This window comes from Castor canadensis, chromosome 6, assembly GCF_047511655.1.
Source record: "Castor canadensis chromosome 6, mCasCan1.hap1v2, whole genome shotgun sequence".
NCBI classification, from domain to species: Eukaryota; Metazoa; Chordata; class Mammalia; order Rodentia; family Castoridae; genus Castor; species Castor canadensis.
This window is the reverse complement of record NC_133391.1, coordinates 123,734,240-123,756,469: the sequence shown is the minus strand read 5'-3', so window position 1 is coordinate 123,756,469 and position 22,230 is coordinate 123,734,240. Positions and strand designations below refer to the sequence as shown.

General features: G+C 35.9%; 2 protein-coding genes across 5 annotated transcripts in view; one reads left to right on the top strand and one right to left on the bottom strand.

Moving 5' to 3' along the window:
- Cenpk (centromere protein K) overlaps nucleotides 1–7,072 on the bottom strand; it is a 35,910-nt gene extending 28,838 nt beyond the window's left edge. For 2 of the 3 annotated variants that reach the window (XM_074077403.1, XM_020165936.2), the window contains exons 1-3: nucleotides 6,946–7,072; nucleotides 4,907–4,961; nucleotides 813–963 (exon numbers count right to left, since the gene is read on the bottom strand). In XM_074077403.1, the coding sequence (XP_073933504.1) occupies nucleotides 813–929 (117 nt within the window). In that variant the 5' untranslated portion in view covers nucleotides 930–963; nucleotides 4,907–4,961; nucleotides 6,946–7,072. Of the gene's footprint in view, nucleotides 1–812; nucleotides 964–4,906; nucleotides 4,962–6,945 lie in introns of those variants that run through there. The other variant, XM_074077404.1, reaches the window with a different exon arrangement.
- Nucleotides 7,073–7,175: 103 nt separating this feature from the next.
- Nucleotides 7,176–22,230, top strand: part of Ppwd1 (peptidylprolyl isomerase domain and WD repeat containing 1) — a 30,762-nt gene continuing 15,707 nt past the window's right edge. For both annotated transcript variants that reach the window (XM_074077397.1, XM_020165935.2), the window contains exons 1-7: nucleotides 7,176–7,362; nucleotides 10,678–10,780; nucleotides 13,399–13,499; nucleotides 13,639–13,759; nucleotides 15,853–16,300; nucleotides 18,398–18,588; nucleotides 20,732–20,921. In XM_074077397.1, coding sequence (XP_073933498.1) covers nucleotides 7,176–7,362; nucleotides 10,678–10,780; nucleotides 13,399–13,499; nucleotides 13,639–13,759; nucleotides 15,853–16,300; nucleotides 18,398–18,588; nucleotides 20,732–20,921 — 1,341 coding nt within the window. The remainder of the gene's footprint in view (nucleotides 7,363–10,677; nucleotides 10,781–13,398; nucleotides 13,500–13,638; nucleotides 13,760–15,852; nucleotides 16,301–18,397; nucleotides 18,589–20,731; nucleotides 20,922–22,230) is intronic.

Here is a 22,230-nt window from a genome sequence, read left to right as displayed (position 1 = left end):
GCAATTCCCTCCAATTTCACATTCATTAACTCTATGTAGTTATGGTCCTACCTCATTAATATCACTTGAATCTCTTCTTCAACTTGCAATGCTAGTATCTGCCTTCATTACTTCTTAACAGGACTATTACTAGAGGCCCCTACATGTTCTTTCCACCTGTAGTCTCAATTCTTCTACACCTTATTTTCTTCCGTATTTACAATTCTTTACTGGATTCCCATAGAACACACTCAACAAAATCCTTCATATTCTTGCTCCTGATTAACTTTCCAGTCAATTTACATTTTCTATAATATTCTACTTAGAGTTCTCTAAATGCTTCAAACTTTATACATTTCAAGATTCCCACTTTGTACAGCTCTTCCACTTTCACAGGCCCTTATTCATCATTTAGAAATGAAATCAGTAATTACTTCTAATAGAAGGCTATCCTTAACTCCTTCAGCCTAGGGTAAGCATTCCTCCAACTACAGTTTTTATACTTCTACCACAATACTAATAATATGGTATTACATACAATATTATATATGGATATTACCTCCATAGGGTATATAATATATATAACATAATAAATATAACATAATCTCCTTGAAAGCAAGAATTGCCATATTTTTTTTCTCTTTCTATAGCTTATCCAGTATAAGTTTCTTGAAAGAATACTTACAGGTCTAAAAGCTATATAAATAATTAACACATTTAATAATAGCTTTGGGGAACTAGCATATTATTTTTTTCCTAACCCTAATTACTACTGAAATTGATTTAGACCTTATACTATTTAACTGATACATCACTATTATCTTGATACTTACTTTTTCCATGTCCTTCCATATTTCTTCACATTCTTTAATAAGTTCTTCTTCAGTATCAATAACAACTTCCATATCTGTAGTGCTATCTGGATCTAAATCTTGCTGATTCGCTGACATGTCCTTAATAGTTTTCTTACCCTTATAAGAAAAACTGCAGGAAAAAATTACTAATTTAGTAACTATTCGTTGAACACTTATTATCTTCTAGATACTCATTTCGGTGCTAAGAATATAGCAGTGATGAAAACAGACAAAAATTCTTCCCACTGAAAGGGAAACATTAATACATTGCTGTTGGGAGAGACAATAGGCTAGTATAACCATTATGGAAAACAGTATGGACTTTTCTCAAAAAACTAGAATCAGCAATTGCACTGAGTATATATCCAAAGGACAGGAAGACAGTATGTTGAAGCGGTATCTGCACTCTCATGTTTACTATAGCACTATGTAAGATAGCCCAGATGTGGAACCAACCTAAGTGTCTATTCACAGTTGAATGGCTAATGAAAATGTGGTATATATACAGGATGGAATATTATAAAGACATAAAAAGAATGAAATCTGTCATTTGTAGCAACAGGGACAAGCCTGGAAGGCAGTATGTTAAGTGAAAGAAGTGAGGCAAAGAAAAATAAATACCACTTATTCTCACTTATATATGAAGCTAAAAAAACTGATCTCATAGAAGTAAAGAACAGAATAGTGGCTACCAGAAACTGGGAAAGACAAGAAGGGGAAGGATACAGGATGCTTAATGGGCACAGGGATGCAGCTGTTAAGGAGGAATGTCTTCTATTGTTCTATAATATAGTAGGTCAACTATGGTTGGCAACAATTAATTATACATTTCAAAATAGCTAGTAAGAGAATTTTAAAAGTTTCTAGCACAAGGAAATTATAAACATTTCATGTCATTGTGATATTTGTTAACTGTGTACATGAGTTGAAATGACATACTATATCATATGCACAATATGTAGGATTACGTGTCAATTAAAAATTAAAAAAACGAAAAAGAAATGCCACTATTTAAACTAGTATGGAATGAAACTGCTATGAACTAAAAAAATAAGCAAAACCAAAAAACCAACTCCTGTGTGGAGGACACAATAACAACCCTCACCTCCTCCCACAAGCCACAAAATAGTCAATAAGCCCCCTCTCTCACACAAATACAGATATTTGATATAAATATGAATATGTACATCTCTATATCTAAACACACACATATACTAAGGCATGCCAAAGGATTTATAATTGCCATGGAGAAAAGCAAGGCAGGCAAGAAACATAGGGAATGCTAGGGCAGGTAAAGGCTGCTTAAGATAAATGTACACGAGGTTCATTTATTACACTATAATTTATTAAATAATTTATTACTATTATTGGGGGAGGCAGTACTAGGGTTTGAAGTCAGGACCCTGTACTCACTAGGCAAATACTTTACCACTTAAACTACATCCCCAGCTTTTTGCTTTATGTTACTTCAGATACAGTCTTGCTTTTTCCCCATGCCAGTCTGTAATCATGATCCTTCTACCTACACCTATGGTGTATCTGGACTCACACGGAACTTTTTCAAGTTTTCTATTGCTCAGTAAGTAAGTTCACAACAGAGAAATTCTAAAACAGATCAAACAGATGGGAAAATGCATCAAGTTCATATACTAGAAGACTCAATATTATAAAGATGTTAATTCTCCCCAAATTGACCTACTGAATCTTAAGCAAACATGCTCCACCATGCCTGGCTTATTTGTTGACTTTAGAGTCTTGCTAATTTTTGCCCAGGATCCTCCCAATCTTCACCTCTTGAGTAGGTGGATTATAGGTATAAGCCACGCACTGTAGGTGGTCAAGGTTCATCCATTTTAATGAGAAAGTGAGCAGAATATTAAGAGTATAGATGCAAGTAGATGAATAGATATGTTGGTAGGAGCCTGTGGAAGTTCTGTTTGGACTGTCCCTCCTTACTCAGTTAAATGACAACTAAGGTTATCAGCTGTGAATGAAAGTGGGGAAAAAGTACAAGAGAGTTAAGAACAGAGGAAAAGAAATGTATAAAACAGATATATAAGAGAATGGGAGAGGATAAAGTAGTAGGATTATTGACTAAACATTACAGGCCCACTTGTAATAAGCAGTCATGAACTTAAAGTGAAATGAGAAGATGACAGTATTTTCTTACAAAGTATAATGACAGAGACAAGTCAAAAAATAGCCATACCAGTGAGTAGCTAAGATAAGATGAAAAATATAATCATTTGAAGTCAAGTTATTAGAAGGATCACCTGTAAGGATATTAAAATCACTAAGAATTATGATACTGAATGGCAAAAGACAATGATGCAGGAACAAAAAATCTTCAAGTAATAACAAGTGACAATCTTACTAGATGACTGCTGCAAAGGCGAGTGGGAGGTAGCACAGTCTCATGGTATGAAATCTAAAGCTGAGCAATCTTAGGAAGTAGATAAGGATAAAGAACAATGAGGTCTACCCCACAACACTGAATGTAAGTCAGAATAAACACTCCCGAAAAAGTATTTTTATTCATATTGATCTTTCTCAAGTTTTCTAGTGCTCAATCAGTAAGTTCACAACAGAGAAATTCTAAAACAGATCAAATAGATGGAAAAATATATCAAGTTCATATACTAAAAGACTCAATATTATAAAGATGTTAATTCTTCCCAAATTGACCTACTGAATCTTAATCAAAACCCTAAAGTTTTTATTTTTATGGCAGTTGACAAGAAAACTCTTAAAATTTATATGGAAGTGCAAAGTACTTAAAACAGCAAAAACTCTCATGAAAAATAAGAGGGGAGAACTTAATCAGATATTAAACTTGTATAACTATAGAAGTTATAAATAGTATATTAACTATACTATTAAGTGTGGAACTGGCATATAAATAGGTAAACTCAAAAGAAAACAACACAAAGTCTTTCTTGATGTTCTAGACTTATCTGTATCTGAACTTTTAACATATGACACACACTATGCAAATCAAGGAGAAATAATAATCCAAACAGGAGTATATTTTATATATTTCTAATGTATATTTCAATCCATATACATCTACCTCATTCTTTTTAACAAAATGCATAGTATTTGGGAGATAAAATAAGCCTACACGCATACATCAATCTTTATAACATTCCTTTTTTCCTCAAAAAATTCAAAACATAAATTTTTTTTTCAAACAACCTTATACTAGGAAAACTAAGCACAACTAAGTAAAATCTCTACAAAAAAACTGTCCTAAATATTGCATGAACAGAGTATTAACAAAGTTAAGGGCTGCTGAGTGGCTAAAGTGGCACAGTGCCTGCCTAGCAAGCATGAGGCCCTGAGTTCAAATCCCAGTACTGCCAAAAAAACATACACTTAGACAAAATATTTTAATGTATGTGGCAAACCAACATGCAATTTCTTTCATGTATGATGGTGCCTATAAATTAAGAAAAAACCAACCACACACCATAAAATAAACCAAACAAAAAAACTAAAGTGATTTCCATGAAAGACAAAAATATCAATTACAATGGAAGGAGGGGAAGGAAAAGGTTATAATAATTCATGAACTATGCATTTATTTTGCATGGATTTTTTTTTTGTGTGGTTGTGTGTATATTTTATTTCATAGTAAAAAGGAAAACAACAAAACCAATCCAACAGAAGTAAGTTAAAGACACAAATGGAAAATTTAGCAAAAATAACAAATACCTTTTAAATATACAAAAAATACATTCTTAACCCCATACCCCATAATTTACAAAACTGAAAAGTAAATAAGCATTAGTTTTCATTATGATTGGCAATGATATAAAACTTAATAGAAACTATATTGTCCAACAAATGGAACCAGATCCAACTGCCTATAGGATACTAAGTAATAGCCATTAAAATTTTAAATACACTTATCTTTTGACCCTGTAATTCTACTCCTAGGATAACCTATAGATAGAAATGCGTTCAAAAGTCTATGTAAGTAGGTAGTTGTACAATATTACCTACAAAAAACACTTTAAACTATGAACTCTACAACCAGATTGTCTAGGTCTAAACCCCACTTTGATACTTACATGCTATGGTACCTTGGACAAGTCACTTAAACTTTCTGTGCCTCAGTTTCTTTATCTGTAAAATGAAAGTAATAAATATTATACATCCCATAGAGTAATGACAATTAAATGAGTTAATATATATAAAGCCTAGATCTGTATATAACATGTAAAGAGCTATACCATTGTTAGTATTAAAATTACAATGAACAATGTGAACATCAGTAAGAAGGCCATTTCAATAACTGATATATCCAAAAATGTTTATGTTAAAATCTTAACTGCTATACCTAAGGTATAGTTTAAATTAACAAACTGTCATTAACAATTTTTAAAACTTTTCAAAGATATTATATAAATATTTGTTTTAAATCTAACTTAACTCATAATTTAAGTGCAAACCAACCTTTTCCCATTTTGTGGTATACTGATTACTAAAAAGTCTTGACAATTCATTGTAGCATTAGAATACAAATATATAAAAACATTTATTTATGAATTTGCTCTTTACATATTGGAAGGATACAAGTAATCAATTTCCTACAACTTGGGTGTTGGCCCTCACCAGAATCTAAAAATGCTGGCATGTTGATTTTTAGACATTCAACCTCCAGAACTCTAAGAAATAAATTTATCTCAAAACACACACAGCCACACTTAAGGGTTTAACTTTATTCTTTTCCCACATTTTTTATCTTTAAATATATTTTTCTAAAAAGAGACCTCAACTTTTTGAGGTCCCCAGGTAGAATTAAGTATAATACCTAAATCATTTAATGAAGAACATCACTACATTTAGGGATAACACTATGCCATGCCAACTTAAACTCACATATTGATAACAGATTAATATTTATGAAATAAAAATAAAGTACTCAAGGAATTCAAAGATAAATTCACGTTTTCATTAAGATGTTCTCCACGTGTACCACTGACCAGATACTGTAGCTACAGTTGTGTAGGTGAAAGTCTCTGTCCTCCTGAAACTTACATTCTTTTGGAGAGACAGTATGACCTATGGACAATTAAACACACGATGATTTTCGGTAGTCAGAGGAAATATGGAGTGGTGAACTACACAATATAGACAAGAGCCTTCAGGACTCAGAACAGAAAGGTTAGAGAAACCTACCCGGAAGAATTAAGAGATTATCCTTACAATTTTCTCCTCGGCTCTGAAAGCTGGGCAGCTAGAAAGGTAAAGGCCACATTGCTAGAGATGCTTTCAAGGCATAAAAACCTAAGACAGGAGGCAAGATTGAGCAAGGCAAATTTGTGAGACACAAAAGGAATTGTCCCACGGGCTCCTGCCTTAGTGTACCTCCAGACACAAATGAAAAAGTCATTTTCTGGTTTGAAATGGGCAACCGTGAAGCTTTTGAAAGGAGTGTTCTTGTGCTGTGCCCAGCAGGCCTCTGACTACGAACCTCCTGTTTCCTCAGCCTCCCGCACAGCCGCAACGGCAGGCTCGTCGCACCACGCCCAGCCTGTGGGTGGAGATGAGGCCTCCAACCGCTACCCTTCTGATCTCCGTAAGGAGTAAGGAAGGTCGTTTTCAGTGGGTTAAGGGGTTGTGTTTAATGGGTAACAACAGACGAGGTTCGGATAATAAGGTTATTTATTTATTTATTTTTTATTTATTTATTTTAAATACGACTGACCCCCAGCAGGAGGGCAAAGGACAAGACTGCTAATTGACGGCGCGTGAGCGTCCTGCCGGGCTGCCCAGGGTTCCTGCAGGCGGCTGCTTTTCTCCCTTCGCCACCTTCTCCAGCGTGAGAGAGAGAGAATAAAAACGCGTGGGAGAGAAGCCAAGCTCGGCGCATTCACTGGAAACCTGCAGGAGAGTACAACTTTTTTCCTGGTGATGCGCGGAATCCCGGAGAGGACGGCCTTGGCTCTAGAGGGAGAGAAGAGGACACCAAGGCCCAGCTGGCCGCCGAGTGTCCAGCTCTCGGGCGGTAGAGGTCCTCCTTTGCGGCTGGAGCTCCAAGGTCGGTGAGTTCCCGCCCCGGCGGAACACCTCAACCGTTCATCCCTCTCCCGAAACCAGCTCTTACCAGCCCAGAGCCACTGGTACCCAGCCGCCTCGGCCTTCAGATCTCCATACCGTCACCTTCTTTACGCTGCCGGGCACTGACTCAGTGCGCGCGCTGCTTGCTGATTGGATGTCTCCAACCCTGTCCAGCCAATCCAGAAACTCGCCCCAACGCTGACGGCAAGGCTGCGCCGCTGGCTAGGAATCAGTCGCAGAATCCTGCGTCGCGCCTATGATGACGATGCCGATAACATGGCGACGGAAAGTAGTAGCGATCCGCAGTTGAGAAGAAGACGCCGGGACCCAGAGGAACCTGAAAAAACGGAACTCAGTACGAGAGCGCAGGCAGTGGCTGTGGCCCAAGAGAATGACGAGGAGAATGAAGAGCGCTGGGTTGGGCCTTTACCTGTGGAGGCCACACTGGCCAAGAAGAGGAAAGGTAGCTGCAGAGAGAGGCCATGGGCGAGTTGGAGTAGTGCATTTGCTGAGGGAGGGTTGATTGCCAGAAAGCCCGCAAGATTGTGTGATGGTGGGGTTTGTGTCCTCAGAACAGGAAGTCGTCATTCCCCTTCTGGCCACTTGGTTCTTGAACGCCCTCCCCAAGTAGTGATACTTTTGATGCTATGTTGCACTGTTGATAATGATTAAGTACACTAGATGCTAAAGCTGTCACTTGCGCATACTTAGGGGCTTGGCGCCCATCAGTCCTCCCAGCAGGCTTATGAGGTTAGAATTTCTAACTCCAATTAAACAGTGTGGAAGAGACCACTGGCTCTCATTCAGGCTTTACGTGGGAACTGGATTACTGGGTTGGGGCACGGGAGGAAGGCGATTCCTATTTAGAATCATAAAAATGATGGAAAGAGAATTTTTACCCTAAGTACTAATGAATTTTCAGATCTAAGAAATTTCCTTAAGCTCCCTGGATCACACTGTTTTGTTCATTTAAAACTGAAGTCCGTGGTTTTGCCATACCTTTGAGACACATTGAGCTGAAGCATTTTGCCACCAACGTGGAATAACAAATATTTAACAACAACAACAACAAAAGAGTGGGGGCATGGGACAGATTAAATTTCCTTATTCAAGTTTTTTGTATAATGTTTTCCTTAAACGTTTAAGACAAAAATGTAGTTTTCTGAGCTCAAATCTGACTTACAGCTCTCCTCTACTCACTACTGTTCAGTGATTTTACTCCCTAACAGCACAGTTCACACCCGTTATGATAGGATCTTTATTACTCTCCTTTATTTTTTGGCTATACTCAGGGCCTCCACCTTGAGCCACTTCACCATCCCTTTTTTGTGAAGGGTTTTTTCGAGATAGGATCTTGCGAACTCTTTGCCGAGGCTGATTTCGAACAGCAATCCTCCTATTCACTGCCTCCTGAGTAGCTAGGGTTACAGGCATGAGCCACCGGCGCTATCTCCATTGCTCTCTTCTTGCAACCCCTTCCTTCCTTTGTGCTTGGTCCATACCACACCACTTGAAAAGGGGCCATCTGCTTTGTCCTGTGGATGCTCGCCCAAGAATCATAGTATCTTACGCCATAATAACTTTTATCGCTGAGCTAAATTTTAACCTTGAGCCCTTACCTATATTATTTCTGAGAAGCCTGTGACTTTTCCAGTCTTTACTCATTTATCATAACTCTGAGGTAGTGTTTAGCACACCTAGTTTACAGTAGCCTTCAAATTTTATGTATTTAAGGACTGCAGGTGTGGCTCAAGTGGTAGAGCACCTGCCTAACAAACACAAGGCTCTGAGTTCAAACCCCAGTACCGCCAAAAAAGAAAAAAGTTATATACTCAAATTTTGGAAAAGCCACTTTTTTGTGCTTTTTTGCAATGTATATGTGCAATACAATGCATTTTATTGTAATACTCTTAAAGTAGATTACCCTTTCTACTGCCTGGTCGTCCAGTTAAATGTTTCCACAGCAACATTTTCCTTCATGGCACTTGCTGCTTTCCAACTGATGTGTCTCTCTGCCATTAAGAGTAAACATGTGAGGGGCTGGGATGTAGCTCGGTGGTACAGCGCTTGCCGAGCATGCTGGAGGCCCTGGGTTCGATCCCAGCACCAAAAAAGAAAAGACAAGAAGGTGGGGGCAGGGGGGAGAAATGACCCAAGCCTTGTACGCACATATGAATAAAAAAAAAAAAAAAGAGTAAACATGTGAGAAGAGGATCATGCCTGTTTGCTCCAGTACTTTCTACAGTGCTTTGCATAAACATATTTAAATGAGTATTATAATGCTTATGCTCTTGCTTAATTATCTTATTGTATTTGAATACTTCTGCTTTTTTTTTTTTAGTGAAGGAAATGGGGAGTCTATGGCCATACCACCCTGAACACGCCCAATCTCATATGACGGAAATGGGGAAATCCAAAAATATTGAAATACTTTAGTGTTATGAAATAAGTATACTTAAATTTAACATAATTGAGACAGATGAAATTATTAGGTGTGAAAATCTCTATCTCTAATTAGCTACTTATTATTTTTAAGACAGCCAATAATGTATTCTGTGCGAAGAAAATATTAAAACTAAAAAAAAATAAGAATTCTTAGAAAAATATCAAAAATTTGATCTAGGGCTGAGGATGTGTCTCAGTTAGTAGAGCACTCGAGTAGCATGTATATGGCCCTGGGTTCAACCCCCAGTACCACCTAAAAGAAAAGAAAATTTTGTCTGGAAGAACAGTTGTTTAATAATTTCAGCTTTTTAGAAATGGGGCTATCCCCTTTAATATATTCTTTGAACACTGGACTTTTATACATATATTTTTACAAAGACACAATATGTGATTATATGACACTACCTTTGTTTTTGTTTTTATTTTTATTTTTGCTCCTAGAAAAAAATCTGACAAGCACTCAAATGTATATACTATAGGATTTTCTAAGTTCTAAATGTCTAAGCATTTTATTGTGTTTACATTTTTCAAACTCAGTATCGATGACTAAAAAGAGGATCAGTGCCTTAAAAGTAAACTGAGACATTTTACAGATGGCCATTGGCCTCTTATTTAAATTAGCACTAGTAACTGGGATCTGCATGGTTAGGAAGGTGATTGTGATATTTTCATAAGTTGTTTTTGTTGTTGTTTTAGGGGGGTTTTTTTTTTTTTGGTGGTACTGGGGTTTGAACTCAGACTTGTGCTTGTTATGGTACTTAAACCATATCCCCATACTGTTTTACTTTAGTTATTTTTTGAATAGGGTCTCACATTTATTCCCTGGATGGCCTACACCCAAATCCTCTTATTTATGCTTCCCAAACAGCTGGGATAACAGGTACATGCTGCCACAGCCAACTTTTATTGATTGAGATGGGGTCTCAAGAACTTTTTGCCCAAACTGGCCTCTAACCACAATCGCCTGATTTCTGCCTCCTTAGTAGGTATGATTACCACAGTGAGCTACCTCACTTGGCCATTATTATTATTTTTAATGGACTCTTCATGTTAAGCCAAAAACCCCTCAGTTCTTAAATTTTTGGACCAGTTATATAACTCCTGGGAACATGTCATAACTGAATAATGGTGCCATATTCAGTCCTCTAAAATTATAAAAGTTATAGCTGACATAAAATATACTGGATATTTTTTAATCTTTATGCATAAATTGAGAGAAATTTAAAAATCTAGACTAAAATTCAACATAGAATTTAGAAAATTCTAAATAAGGAAAATAAAAAATGTTCATTACTTTGTTAAAAAATAATTTTTTTATGTTTCTTTTCCTCAGTTCTGGAGTTTGAAAGAGTCTATCTCGATAACCTCCCCAGCGCATCCATGTATGAGCGCAGCTACATGCACAGAGATGTCATAACCCATGTGGTGTGCACCAAGTAAGTCTGTTTCATCTTTGAAGTTTGAATTTTGTGTGAATGTATTAGAAGTAATTTTAGGATTTTATAGTTTTTTATTTAATGCCATAAGCTCTATAATAGTTTAAGTTAAATAAGGCCCTACATGTTCTTTCAAAATACATTCTCTAAAAGAGAATCTCCTGGTATTCTGTCTTTTGGAGATAAACACCAAGAGGAAGATGAACCAGGTAGTGTCTAGCTTCCCTGAAGAAGAGGGTTCTGAAAATAGTAATAGGTGGTAGTTGGTGTCTTTGGTACTAATAGAGAAAATGGTGGGACCTACAACATCCTGGAACTATCAAAAGACCTTCAAGTTAGATGAAGGGGGATTTGGAGAAGGATAATAATGGTAGAAATGTTCTACTATTTGTTGAGCTGATAGTGTGTCCAGGTATAGTGCTAAAGCCTTTTCATAAATTGTCCATTTTTCTTAAAAACATCTGGTTATGATATTATGCCAGGGGATTTCTGTTCCTTATAATAAGTACTTCAAACTTGTGGAACAAGAGAGTAACAACAAACTTAATGTTTTTTTAAAGGAGCACTCTGGCAGTGGTAAGATGAACAGATTGAAACAGGGCAATAATAGGTATGGACAGAACAGTTAGGAGGCTGGTATAGAAATCTGTGTGAGGTACAATGGTAGCTTGGACAATGCTGGCAGTGAATATGGAAATAGATGCATTACTTTACTCTGGATTGCTCTAATCTTGATCTCTTGAAGACAAATTGCATATTTCATGTAGAGTATACTAACCAAATATTAACATTTTTTCATAGTCTAAACTTGTCAGGGTATAAAGCAATTCATAGATACAACCATTGATACTACTCTCACAAGTTTGATTTATTTTGTTTTTTAACAAGACGCTGTGGAGTTTTAACAAGAAGATTATAGGTTTTGTGGTTAGGCCGAACTGAAAACCACTCAGTAGCTATGGACCTGGGGCAAGTAAATTTAACATTTTAAAACTTACTCCCTTATTTGTAAAATAATGATAAAAATACTCATGTAACAGGGTTGTTAAGGTTAATTAAGTTAATGTGTATACTCAACATATACTAAATTTCAATAAATGATTTCTGTTTTTATGTACTGTATAGGAAACTGTTCTGTTTAAAATCTTTTTGACTCTTAAAACAACCAAATGCCTTGGATAGAATATGAGACATGTGAAAATTTTCTGTATATGAAAGTAGGTAGTTTAGTTTTTTTTATCAACTTCTGAAAAATAGTACATTTTCCCCTCTGAAAAATAGTACATTTTCCCGTGAAACTGCTGCCTTATATGGGGAAATTTTTTGTGATAGTCACATTATATTAGTCAGTTTTATTGATGCTGTAACCAAATACCTGAGAAAACAACTTAAAAGAGCAAGGAATTACTTAAGCTCACAGTTTCAGAGCCATAGTCCTGTAGGGTAATTTTAAAAATAAGAAAGCCTAGTCTTATGCTTACAGAGTGGGTTCAAGTGGTAGGCTACCTGCGTAGCAAAAAGGCTCTGAGTTCAACTCACAGTACCAGTCCTAAAGTCTTGCTGGGCATGGTGGCAGACACCTATAATGTCAGTTACAAGGAAGGTGGAGATGGGAGAATTGTAGTTCTAGGCCAGTGTAGGCACAAAAAATTTATTCAGAACCTATCAAAAAACAAATCAGGCTATACATGTCTATAATAATCTCAGCTACTCAAGAAGCAGAGGTAAAAGTCTCAAGGCCAGCCCTGGCAGAAGCACAAGATCCTATCAAAAAATAACTAAAGCAAAAAAGGACTGGGGGTGTGGTTCACTTGGTAGAGAACTTGCACACAAGGCTATGAGTTCAAACCCCAGTACTGAAATCCTAAAGTGTTGGTCGCAACTACTCAGGAGGCAGAGATAGGTGGATGGAACTTCAAGGCAGCTCATCCAAAAGTTAGTAAGACCCAGTCTCAAAAAATAAGTTAGGCATGGTGGTACACACCTATGATCCCAGTTACTCAGGTAGATGTAGGAGAATTAACGTCTGAGACCATTGCAAGAAAAGTGCAATACCCTATCTAAAAAAACAAAACAAACTGAAGCTAAAGGGACTGGGTGTGTGACTCAAATAGTAAAGCACTTGAGAGCAAGAAGTCCTGAGTTCGTACCCCTTCCTCCACATTAACCCCTCAAAAGAAAAGAAAAATCCTTAAGAGATTTTTTTTTTTGCTTTTCAAATGATAAACCTTAGTTCAGCACACAATTCTGATTCTAGCTCTTGGGATTAAAATTAGTTGCAGTGTTTTGTATTCATACAGTGGTCTCCATAAAGGAAGAGTTTAAAAAAAAAAAATGAGACTGGTGTGGTAGTAGCCATCTATGATTGCAGCACTAAGGAGGCTGAGACAGGAAGATTATAAGCTTGAGGCCAGCCTAGGCTATAGATGAGACCCTGGCTCAAAAATATAAAGGGTGAGGAAAAGAAAAAAACAAATGAACAACAACAACAAAACACTACCAACAAGAAAAACACAACCTGTTATTAACGTCAAAGATTGTGAATGTTTGCTTTGGGAATATTGAGAGACTCACAAATTTATTTTAAAAATTAACTTTAAAATTTTTTATATATGCAGGACAGATTTTATTATTACTGCCAGTCATGATGGACATGTTAAGTTCTGGAAAAAAATAGAAGAGGGAATTGAATTTGTTAAACATTTTCGTAGTCACCTGGGTAAGAATTTCACTTATTTATTTACTTGTTTGTTTTTATTTTTTTTGGTTTTGGGTTTTTTGTTTTTTGTTTTTGTTTTTTTTTGGTACCTCTGTCATAACTGGTATTTACAATGTTTTAATTTGATTTATTTAAATAGGAGTTATTGAGAGTATTGCGGTTAGCTCTGAGGGAGCATTGTTCTGTTCTGTGGGTGATGATAAAGCAATGAAGGTGTTTGATGTGGTGAACTTTGACATGATCAATATGCTGAAGCTTGGGTGAGTCTTTTTTAAAACATACTTTAAAAAGATAGTTTTTTCAAAGTATCTATTTTTTAACTTAGTGAAATAATTTTTATACCAAACTCCACCATTTCTCATAGGTAATTTCTAAATGGAATGTTTTACCAAAGATTGAAAATAATGTATTTTAGGGGTTTGCTTAGGAAGCTTAAGGTGAATCCTTGTGATGATGTTTGGAGGCTTCTTCTCTGGGTTTTTTGGGTTTTTTTTTTTTTCTTTTAATCAAATGACAGAAATTTCCCAACAGCATAATAACAAAAATTCATATATCCAACTAATACCACATAGTATGTTAATTAGGAGCCACCATGTCTAATATGTGGCACTTAGAGTTAACTTCCTTGCTCTACTGCACTTACTTTGTGTTCTTATAAGATTTATGCATAATTTTGGAGTTTGCTGGTGATTTTATCCTTTGGAGTTATATTGATAAGCAAAGTTTGTTATTAGATAGGAGAGTAGTAGGACTTTAAGCATGTCTTTTTAATGTAACATGCTTAATTTATACATAGGTAAACGTGTGTCGGCTTGAAAGTTATAGCATTGTCAGAAAGTTTGGGACTTGCCTTAGTCAGCTGATATGGCATAATAAAGACGTTATACTAGGTGATTTAGAAGACAGAGACTTTCTTACAGTTCTAGAGGCTGGGAAATCTAACCTGAAGATTCTAACAGGGTTGATGATGGCTCTCCCAGGCTTCTCACTGTGTCCTCACTAGGTTGTGGGGCGGGGGTGGGGGGTGGGGAGATCTCCTTTCTTCTCTTAGTAGGCCATAGGCCTGTCAGATTAAGAACCCACCCTTCCTTATGACCTCAATTTAAACTTAATAACCTCCTAAATATACTGTTACCTAAAAACCCTACTATGGTCTGCACTGGGTCCATGATTCAAATCAAAATTTTAGAATTTTCATCAGAATCAGATTTTATGGAGTCACTAAAGAAAACAAGTCTCATTATTTAAGGTAAGAACTTATTTTTTTAATCACAAATACATTTGCCTAACTTGACTTTCTATCTTATTCCCCAGCTTGTTTCCCAAGATATTTGCTATTGTTAAAAGTTAAATCCAGTCACAAATACTGAATTAGCCCTTTGAGGATACTCAAATGAGTAGTTTCCAGGAATTGATAGAAATTGTAAATGAAGAGTTCCAAAAAGGTTTTGAGTATCAGCACCACAGTTGGTATAATAGTGTAACTTCTCAGAATGACTATTTTACAGAGGACAACACATATTTGAAATGTATAGGTTTGGTATGTGGATTAAATCTGTCAGAGTTTGTTTGTTTTTCAGGCAGCATGTCCAAAGCTTATATTTTTTAATATTAATATTGATTAGTGCCAGGTGCCAGTGGCTCACACCTATAATGGTAGTTACTTGAGAGGCTGAGATTGGGAGGATCACACTTAGAGGTCAGCCTGGGCAAATAGTTTGTGAGACTCCCATCTCCAAAATAACCAGAGCAAAGCAGATAGGATGTGTGGTTCAAGCGATAGAGCACCTGCTTTGCAAGTGTAGAGCCCTATGTTCAAATGCCAGTCCTACCCCCCACCAAAAAAAAATTGATTAGTATTAAGGATCATGGGATAGGACAATGTTTTTCTATTGAGCATAGTTATAGCTTAAATAGTTTGATTGTAAATGTTTTAAGAATGGATTTATAAAGTATACTATTACATGCTAACCTGCTTAAAAGTGAGTCATACATAAACTCTTCTACAGACATCCAAAATACAATGCCCATAATATCTTAAGGCTCAAGTCTGATTAGATTTCCTTATCTACCCAAGAGAAATAAATAGGTTGCTATAAGCAATTATTTTCTCATGATTTGGTAGATCCTCAAAAGTTATTATCATTATATTGGTGACATCAGAAAAGGAAAATGTAATAAACTATTCTTAGTGGCTCCTTCCCATTCTGTATCTCTTGCTTTTGAACAAAGAACCTAAAATTGTCTATATCATTGGCTAAGATTTGTTGTTGTTGTTTTATTTTTTTGTGAGGGCTGGGGAGGAATGCTTATTATATTGACATTTCGCCCCATCGATTCTTTACTGCTTTAGCTATTTTCCTGGACAATGTGAATGGATCTATTGCCCAGGGGACGCCATATCTTCAGTTGCTGCTTCTGAGAAGAGTACAGGAAAAATTTTCATTTATGATGGTCGAGGAGATAATCAACCACTTCATATATTTGACAAACTCCACACATCACCTCTTACTCAGATACGGCTCAACCCAATTTACAAAGCAGTGGTGTCTTCTGACAAATCTGGGATGATTGAGTACTGGACTGGGCCTCCTCATGAATATAAATTCCCCAAAAATGTGAACTGGGAATATAAAACTGACACAGATTTATATGAATTTGCCAAGTGTAAGGCATATCCAACCAGCATGTGTTTTTCACCTGATGGAAAGAAAATAGCTACCATTGGATCTGATAGAAAAGTTAGAATTTTCAGGTTTTTAACTGGAAAACTCATGAGAGTCTTTGATGAATCATTAAGTGTAAGTGCAATCCAGAATTAATTTTTACTTTTCTAAAAATGTCTTTATTTTGTGCAATTTCTTGAAAAATATTTTCTTCGTATAAACATTTAGATTCATGGTTACTGTCCCTTAGCACGTTAAAAATTCTGTTCAATTGTCTCTTACCTTGCATTGATGCTCTTTAAAATTCTTTTTTAGATTTATTATGTAATATTTTCCAAGCCAGTTAATCTCCTGTTTATGTACCTAGGATTTTTTTATGGTTTTTGGTTTTCCCAGTTTTGTTTGCAAGCTTATTCTCTTAACCTGCTCAACACTCATTCTAAGTTCTCTTCTCTTCTGACTATATTCACTCTTGTCCACATGACCACTTGCAGCTTCTTGAAGCTCTTCCAAGATTGCTTAGGAAAAGAAATATACATATCCTGAGCTTCTTAATCCATTCTGTTTCTTCATTGTCGTCTTTAACATTTGTTGAAGTGATAGAACCCAAGTAAAGAGCTCAGGAGTGAAACTATGACAGAAGTTGAGATTCAGAATAAGCATTTGGCAATAAGCCAAATATTAATTAAACTAATTACTTATAATGTGTTAAATGTAAGTATAAATATTATATACTAATAGTGACTAGTAAATGACTGAAATCTCAAGATTTATGTTAGAGGAGCTTCTAACCAGTTATCTAGTCCTAGCTTAACAGACAAGAAATTGAATATAGTATGAAATTTTGTCTTTTATTATTTTTTAACTGAAATATATGAGGTCACTACATATGCAAGGTGACAGAGACCCTGCTGTAAGGCTAGACTATAATACTGTGAAGATTTCTGATCAAGTGCTTATTAAGTTCAGTAAACATTTATGAAATATTTGTAAATAGAAAGATGGCTACTTGTAGACTCTTTTTTTTTTTTTCCTGCAGTACTGGGGTTTGAACTCAGGGCATACACCTTGAGCCACTCCAGTCCTTTTTTGTGATAGTTTTTTTCACAAACTATTTGCCTAGGAGCTGGCTTCAAACTTGGTCCTCCTGATCTCTGCCTCCTGAGTAGCTAGGATTACAGGTGTGAGCCACCAGCAGTAGACCTTGTATCTTGAAAACTGAGTCTTTTCTCCAGTAGGAATGATCATGAGTCCCTCACTCAAAAATGTAGTCCAGCACTATAGGCTATTCCTGACACACAAATAAGCAATAATGTAACAAATATCAGGCTGTTTGACTTTGATACCAGAGATAGTGAAGCATATTAAGGACTTTAACTTTGTGCCCTGGCATGCGTGCCCTTTATTTTTGTGGAGGGTTTTTTTTTTTTTTTTTGTAGTTTGTGAAGCCTTTTTATTTTATTTTTTTATTGTTTTTTTTCATTTTTCTTTTATTATTCATATGTGCATACAAGGCTTGGTTCATTTCTCCCCCTTTTTTTTTTTTTAATTGTCCTTTCTGTATCTAGAAAAACTGGAGAAGACATTCAGTTAATGATGTGTTATGAGATGAGTTTTTTTTTAAATTGCCACTGTACATATAGTATTTTGAATACATTAGATTGAATAAAATGTCAAAATGTTTTTGTGGCTGGTGCAGTGGCTCAAATGGTAGAGTGCCTGCCTACCAAGCATGAAACCCCACGTTCAAACCTAAGCACCACCAAAAAAAAAGTTTTTGTTTTATGTAGCTACTACAAAATTTTAAATTCTTCTGTGACTTGTATTTTATTTCATTGTAAAGTACTGATCTAAGACTTTCAAAAGACAGTAGATATATCATTTTTGTACAGAAAGCACCACTTATATCAAACAGCTATTTGGTTTTTTTAATTAGAAATATCAGTTACCCTTAGAATAAAATACTTTTCTTGGGTGGTGGTGATGGAGGACCTCATACGTGCTAAGCACTACTCTACCAGTGAGTTACACTCCCAGCCCTGAAATACTGTTTTTTATAACTGACCTTATTAATGTCTTTTTATTCCTCCTTACAGCATCTAGAATCCCTTAAGATAGAACTCTTAATGAATGTTCTGCTTCTGTTTAATTCTCATTGGTTTATTTTGTGTGTATGTGTGTGTGTGTGTGTGTGCATCCAACATTTTAGTTAATACATGGTTTATTGCCTAGATGTTTACAGAACTGCAGCAGATGAGGCAACAGCTACCAGACATGGAATTTGGCCGACGAATGGCTGTAGAACGTGAGTTGGAGAAAGTGGATGCTGTAAGATTAATAAATATAGTTTTTGATGAAACTGGACACTTTGTGCTATATGGAACAATGCTGGGCATTAAAGTTATAAATGTGGAGACAAACCGGTAAGTTTTAATATGACGTATGTTTTTTAAAAATGCATTTATGTGAGACCATATCCTCCATCAGGGAAACAATGAGAGTTTTGTTTGTTCCAAGGAAAGTGGAATGGTCCCAAATGTCTAAACTTAACCAAATGTTTTGACTGGATTTTTCTGTGGTCTCTCAGTTGTTTATAATCTTATGTAAAAAGTTTCCACTTATGCTTGTAAAAGAAATGGAAAGAAGATATGCATAGTTTCAAGTTTTTTGTCTTTTTTTTTTTTTAAACAAGTTTCAGTCTGTGTTTTGCTTATTGATTTAAATTTGCCTAGCTCATGTTAAATGTTGCCAAATATTTTAACCACAAAATTCATAATTATATCCTGCTAGACATAAAATCAGAAGTTACAATGCATGAAACCACAATAAGCCTTTTGTGGAACTAGTCCATTTTGTCTTAGTACAAAATATCCATGATCAGTTACTACCACTGAATGTAAATGAAAAAACTTAAAGAATATTTTAAGGAGGAAAATCTTATGCTGTGCATTCCCACAAAAAAACATATGTTTATAATTCTTGGGAATATAATATCTTTGAGGGGTTGAAGAGGTTAAAACTGTACACTCATCCCTTAATGTCCATAGGGGATTGATATCTCTCGTGGATACCAATCTCTGAGGATGCTAAAGTCCCTCATATAAAATTGCATAATATTTACATATAACCTATGCAGAACCTCCAATGTACTTTAATCTCTTGATTATTTACAACCTAATACAATGTAAATGTTACATAAATAGTTGTTTTACTGTATTGTTTAGGGAATAACAACAAGGAAAAAGAGGGCTATTAATTTATGATTTGGGGTTTTGGTTTTTGGTTTCTAAATAGACTTAAACTTTTTAAAAGTTTTAGTTTCACAGCAAAATTAAGAGGAAATTATGGAGTTTTACCATATATTATCTTATCTATACACTTGCATAGCCATCCACATTATCAGCATCTCCCATTGGAGTGGTAATATTTGTTACAACTAAGGAACCTTGACACATCATTATCACCCAATGTCTGTAGTTCACATTAGGGTTAACTCTTGATATGATACATTCTGTGGGTTTGGACAAATATATAGTGAAATGAATCCATTATAATATCAGACAGAATAATTTATTCCTATTCTGCTTGAACCATTCAACCCTCCATACTCTGTAAACCCTGGCAACTGTCAATCTTTTTATTGTATCCATGGTTTTGCCTGTACCAAAATAATCAGAGTTGGAGTCACATAGCTTACAGCCTTTTCAGATTGGTTTCTTTCAGTTAGTAATATGCCCTTAAGGTTCTTCTGTGTTTTTCTAACCTTGACAGCTCATTTCTTTTTAGCACTGAGTAGTATTCCATTGTCTGAATATACCACGATGTATCCATTCATCTACTGCATGACATCTTGGTTGCTTCCAAATGTGGCATTTATAAATAAAGCCATTGTAAATATCCATTTATGGGCTTTTGTGTGGATATAAGTTTCTAACTTCTTTTGAGAAATACCAAGGAGTTCAATTGCTGGATCACAGGGTACCACAATATTCAGTTTTATAAGAAACCAACAAAATGTCTACCCAAAGTGATCTTCCCACCAACAGTGAATGAGTGTTACTTTTGCTCCATATCCTCACCAACATTTGGTATTTTCAGTGTTCCTGGATTTGGGTCATCCTAATAAATGTGTTGTGGAATCTTGTTTCAGTTTCCATTTCCCTGAGATCATATGTGCAGCATCTTTTCTTATTCTTACTTGGTATTTGTATATCTTCTTTGGTGAGCTGTTTGTTGGGGCTTCAGCCCATTTTTTAATTGGTTGCTTCTTGTTGACTTTTAAGAGTTCTTTGTATATGGTGCCTAACAGTCAGCCCTTCACCAGATATGTCTTCTGCAAATATTTTCTCTCAGTCACTAGCTTTTCATTCTCTTGATGATTGGATTTTTTAATCCTGAAAATTATTCTTACCTCTCAATTTAAATGGTATCTTCTGGGGGTTGAGAAATACTTAAAATATATATAGCTAATGAATACTTGATTCTTAGCTTTTATCTGTAAAGTCGTCATGATTAGAATTAACTCTGGTAATTTTATTGTATAAAAACCATTGTTATATTTTCCAGGTGTGTGAGGATCTTAGGCAAGCAAGAAAATATTAGAGTGATGCAACTGGCTTTGTTTCAGGGAATAGCCAAAAAGCATCGTGCTGCAACTACTATAGAGATGAAAGCTTCTGAGAACCCTGTTCTTCAGAATATTCAAGCTGACCCAACAATAATCTGTACGTCTTTCAAAAAGAATAGATTTTATATGGTATGTGGAAGTACTAGGAGATAAGACTGTAATGATTCTTCTACCTTGGTTGAGAGTTATGTTTTCTTGGTTTGTTCCTTCAATGGAAGAGAATGTTGGCAGTAATAGTATACTTTCTAACTAGGAGACAATTTTGTATCTCTGTACTGCCTTCAATCATGTTTTGAAATTTTTTCAACCTGGCTTCCACAGCTGTTTGTATTAAGATGGTGGTTATGGTCATAACTGCATTTAGTTTTTAATTTTCTTTTTTGGCATTGGGGGGCAGTACTGGAGTTTGGACTCAGGGCCTTGTACTCTACCACTTTAGTCACTCCACCAGCCCTTTGTGTTATTTTTGAGCTAGGATCTTGTTTTATGCCCAGGCTGGCCTGGACAGCAGTCCTCCTATTTGTGCTTCCCTGCATAGCTGGGGGTGACAGGCATGAGCCTCCATCAGCCATTGGTTGAGATGGGATCTCTTGCACTTTCTGCCTAGGCTGGTCTTAAACTGTGATCCTCCAGATTTTGGCCTTCCAAGTAACTAGAATTATAGGCTTGAGCCACCACACCCATCTTAAATTTCTTTTTAATGCTTTTATTGTTTTTCAGCTTTTACTCTTGAACTTAATTTATCTCCCCTGAACTTGCATAACTTCCTTCTAAATGCATTTCCTTTTTTTTTTTTTTTAACCTTTTGACTTTATTATAATGGTGCTACCTTGGAATTATTTATTCCAGAAGACTGTTTTTTTTTTTCCCTCTGGAGAACTAAAAGTACTAGATTGGAAGGCTGGGGGTGTAGCTCAGTGGTAGAGTGCTTACCTAGCATGTTAAATTCAGTCTTCAATACCATGAGGAAAAAAAAAAAAGTACTACGATTGGGCTTAAAAGTCATACTGCTAAGCTACTGTGAAGTAACAGTGTCCTAATTATTCTTCAGGCAGAGAAATGGTGAAAGATACAGACCAGTGCCCTAGCATTCTGTCCTTTACACTGTAGTCAGAGAATTTTCTAAGATCCAAATGTGACTGAAACCTTTACAGACTCCCCACTTATCTAGGCTAACTGGTTCTCTTCTTTATATTTATCTTTTTTCATTTTTAATTAATTTGCTGTACTGACCAGATCAAACTTACTCCATTCACAGTAGCTGGAACAGCTTATTCCATTCCACTGGGTCTTTGCATAGGCCATTCCTTCTTCCAGTCACATGCCTCTCCTCCTCCTACTACTCCTACTACTTCAGGTCTCAGCTTGGAAACTTCTTACCACCAACTCTTAAGTTGTGTATGCCTGATTTTGTTCCTCCTGTGTTTTCTCCATCATA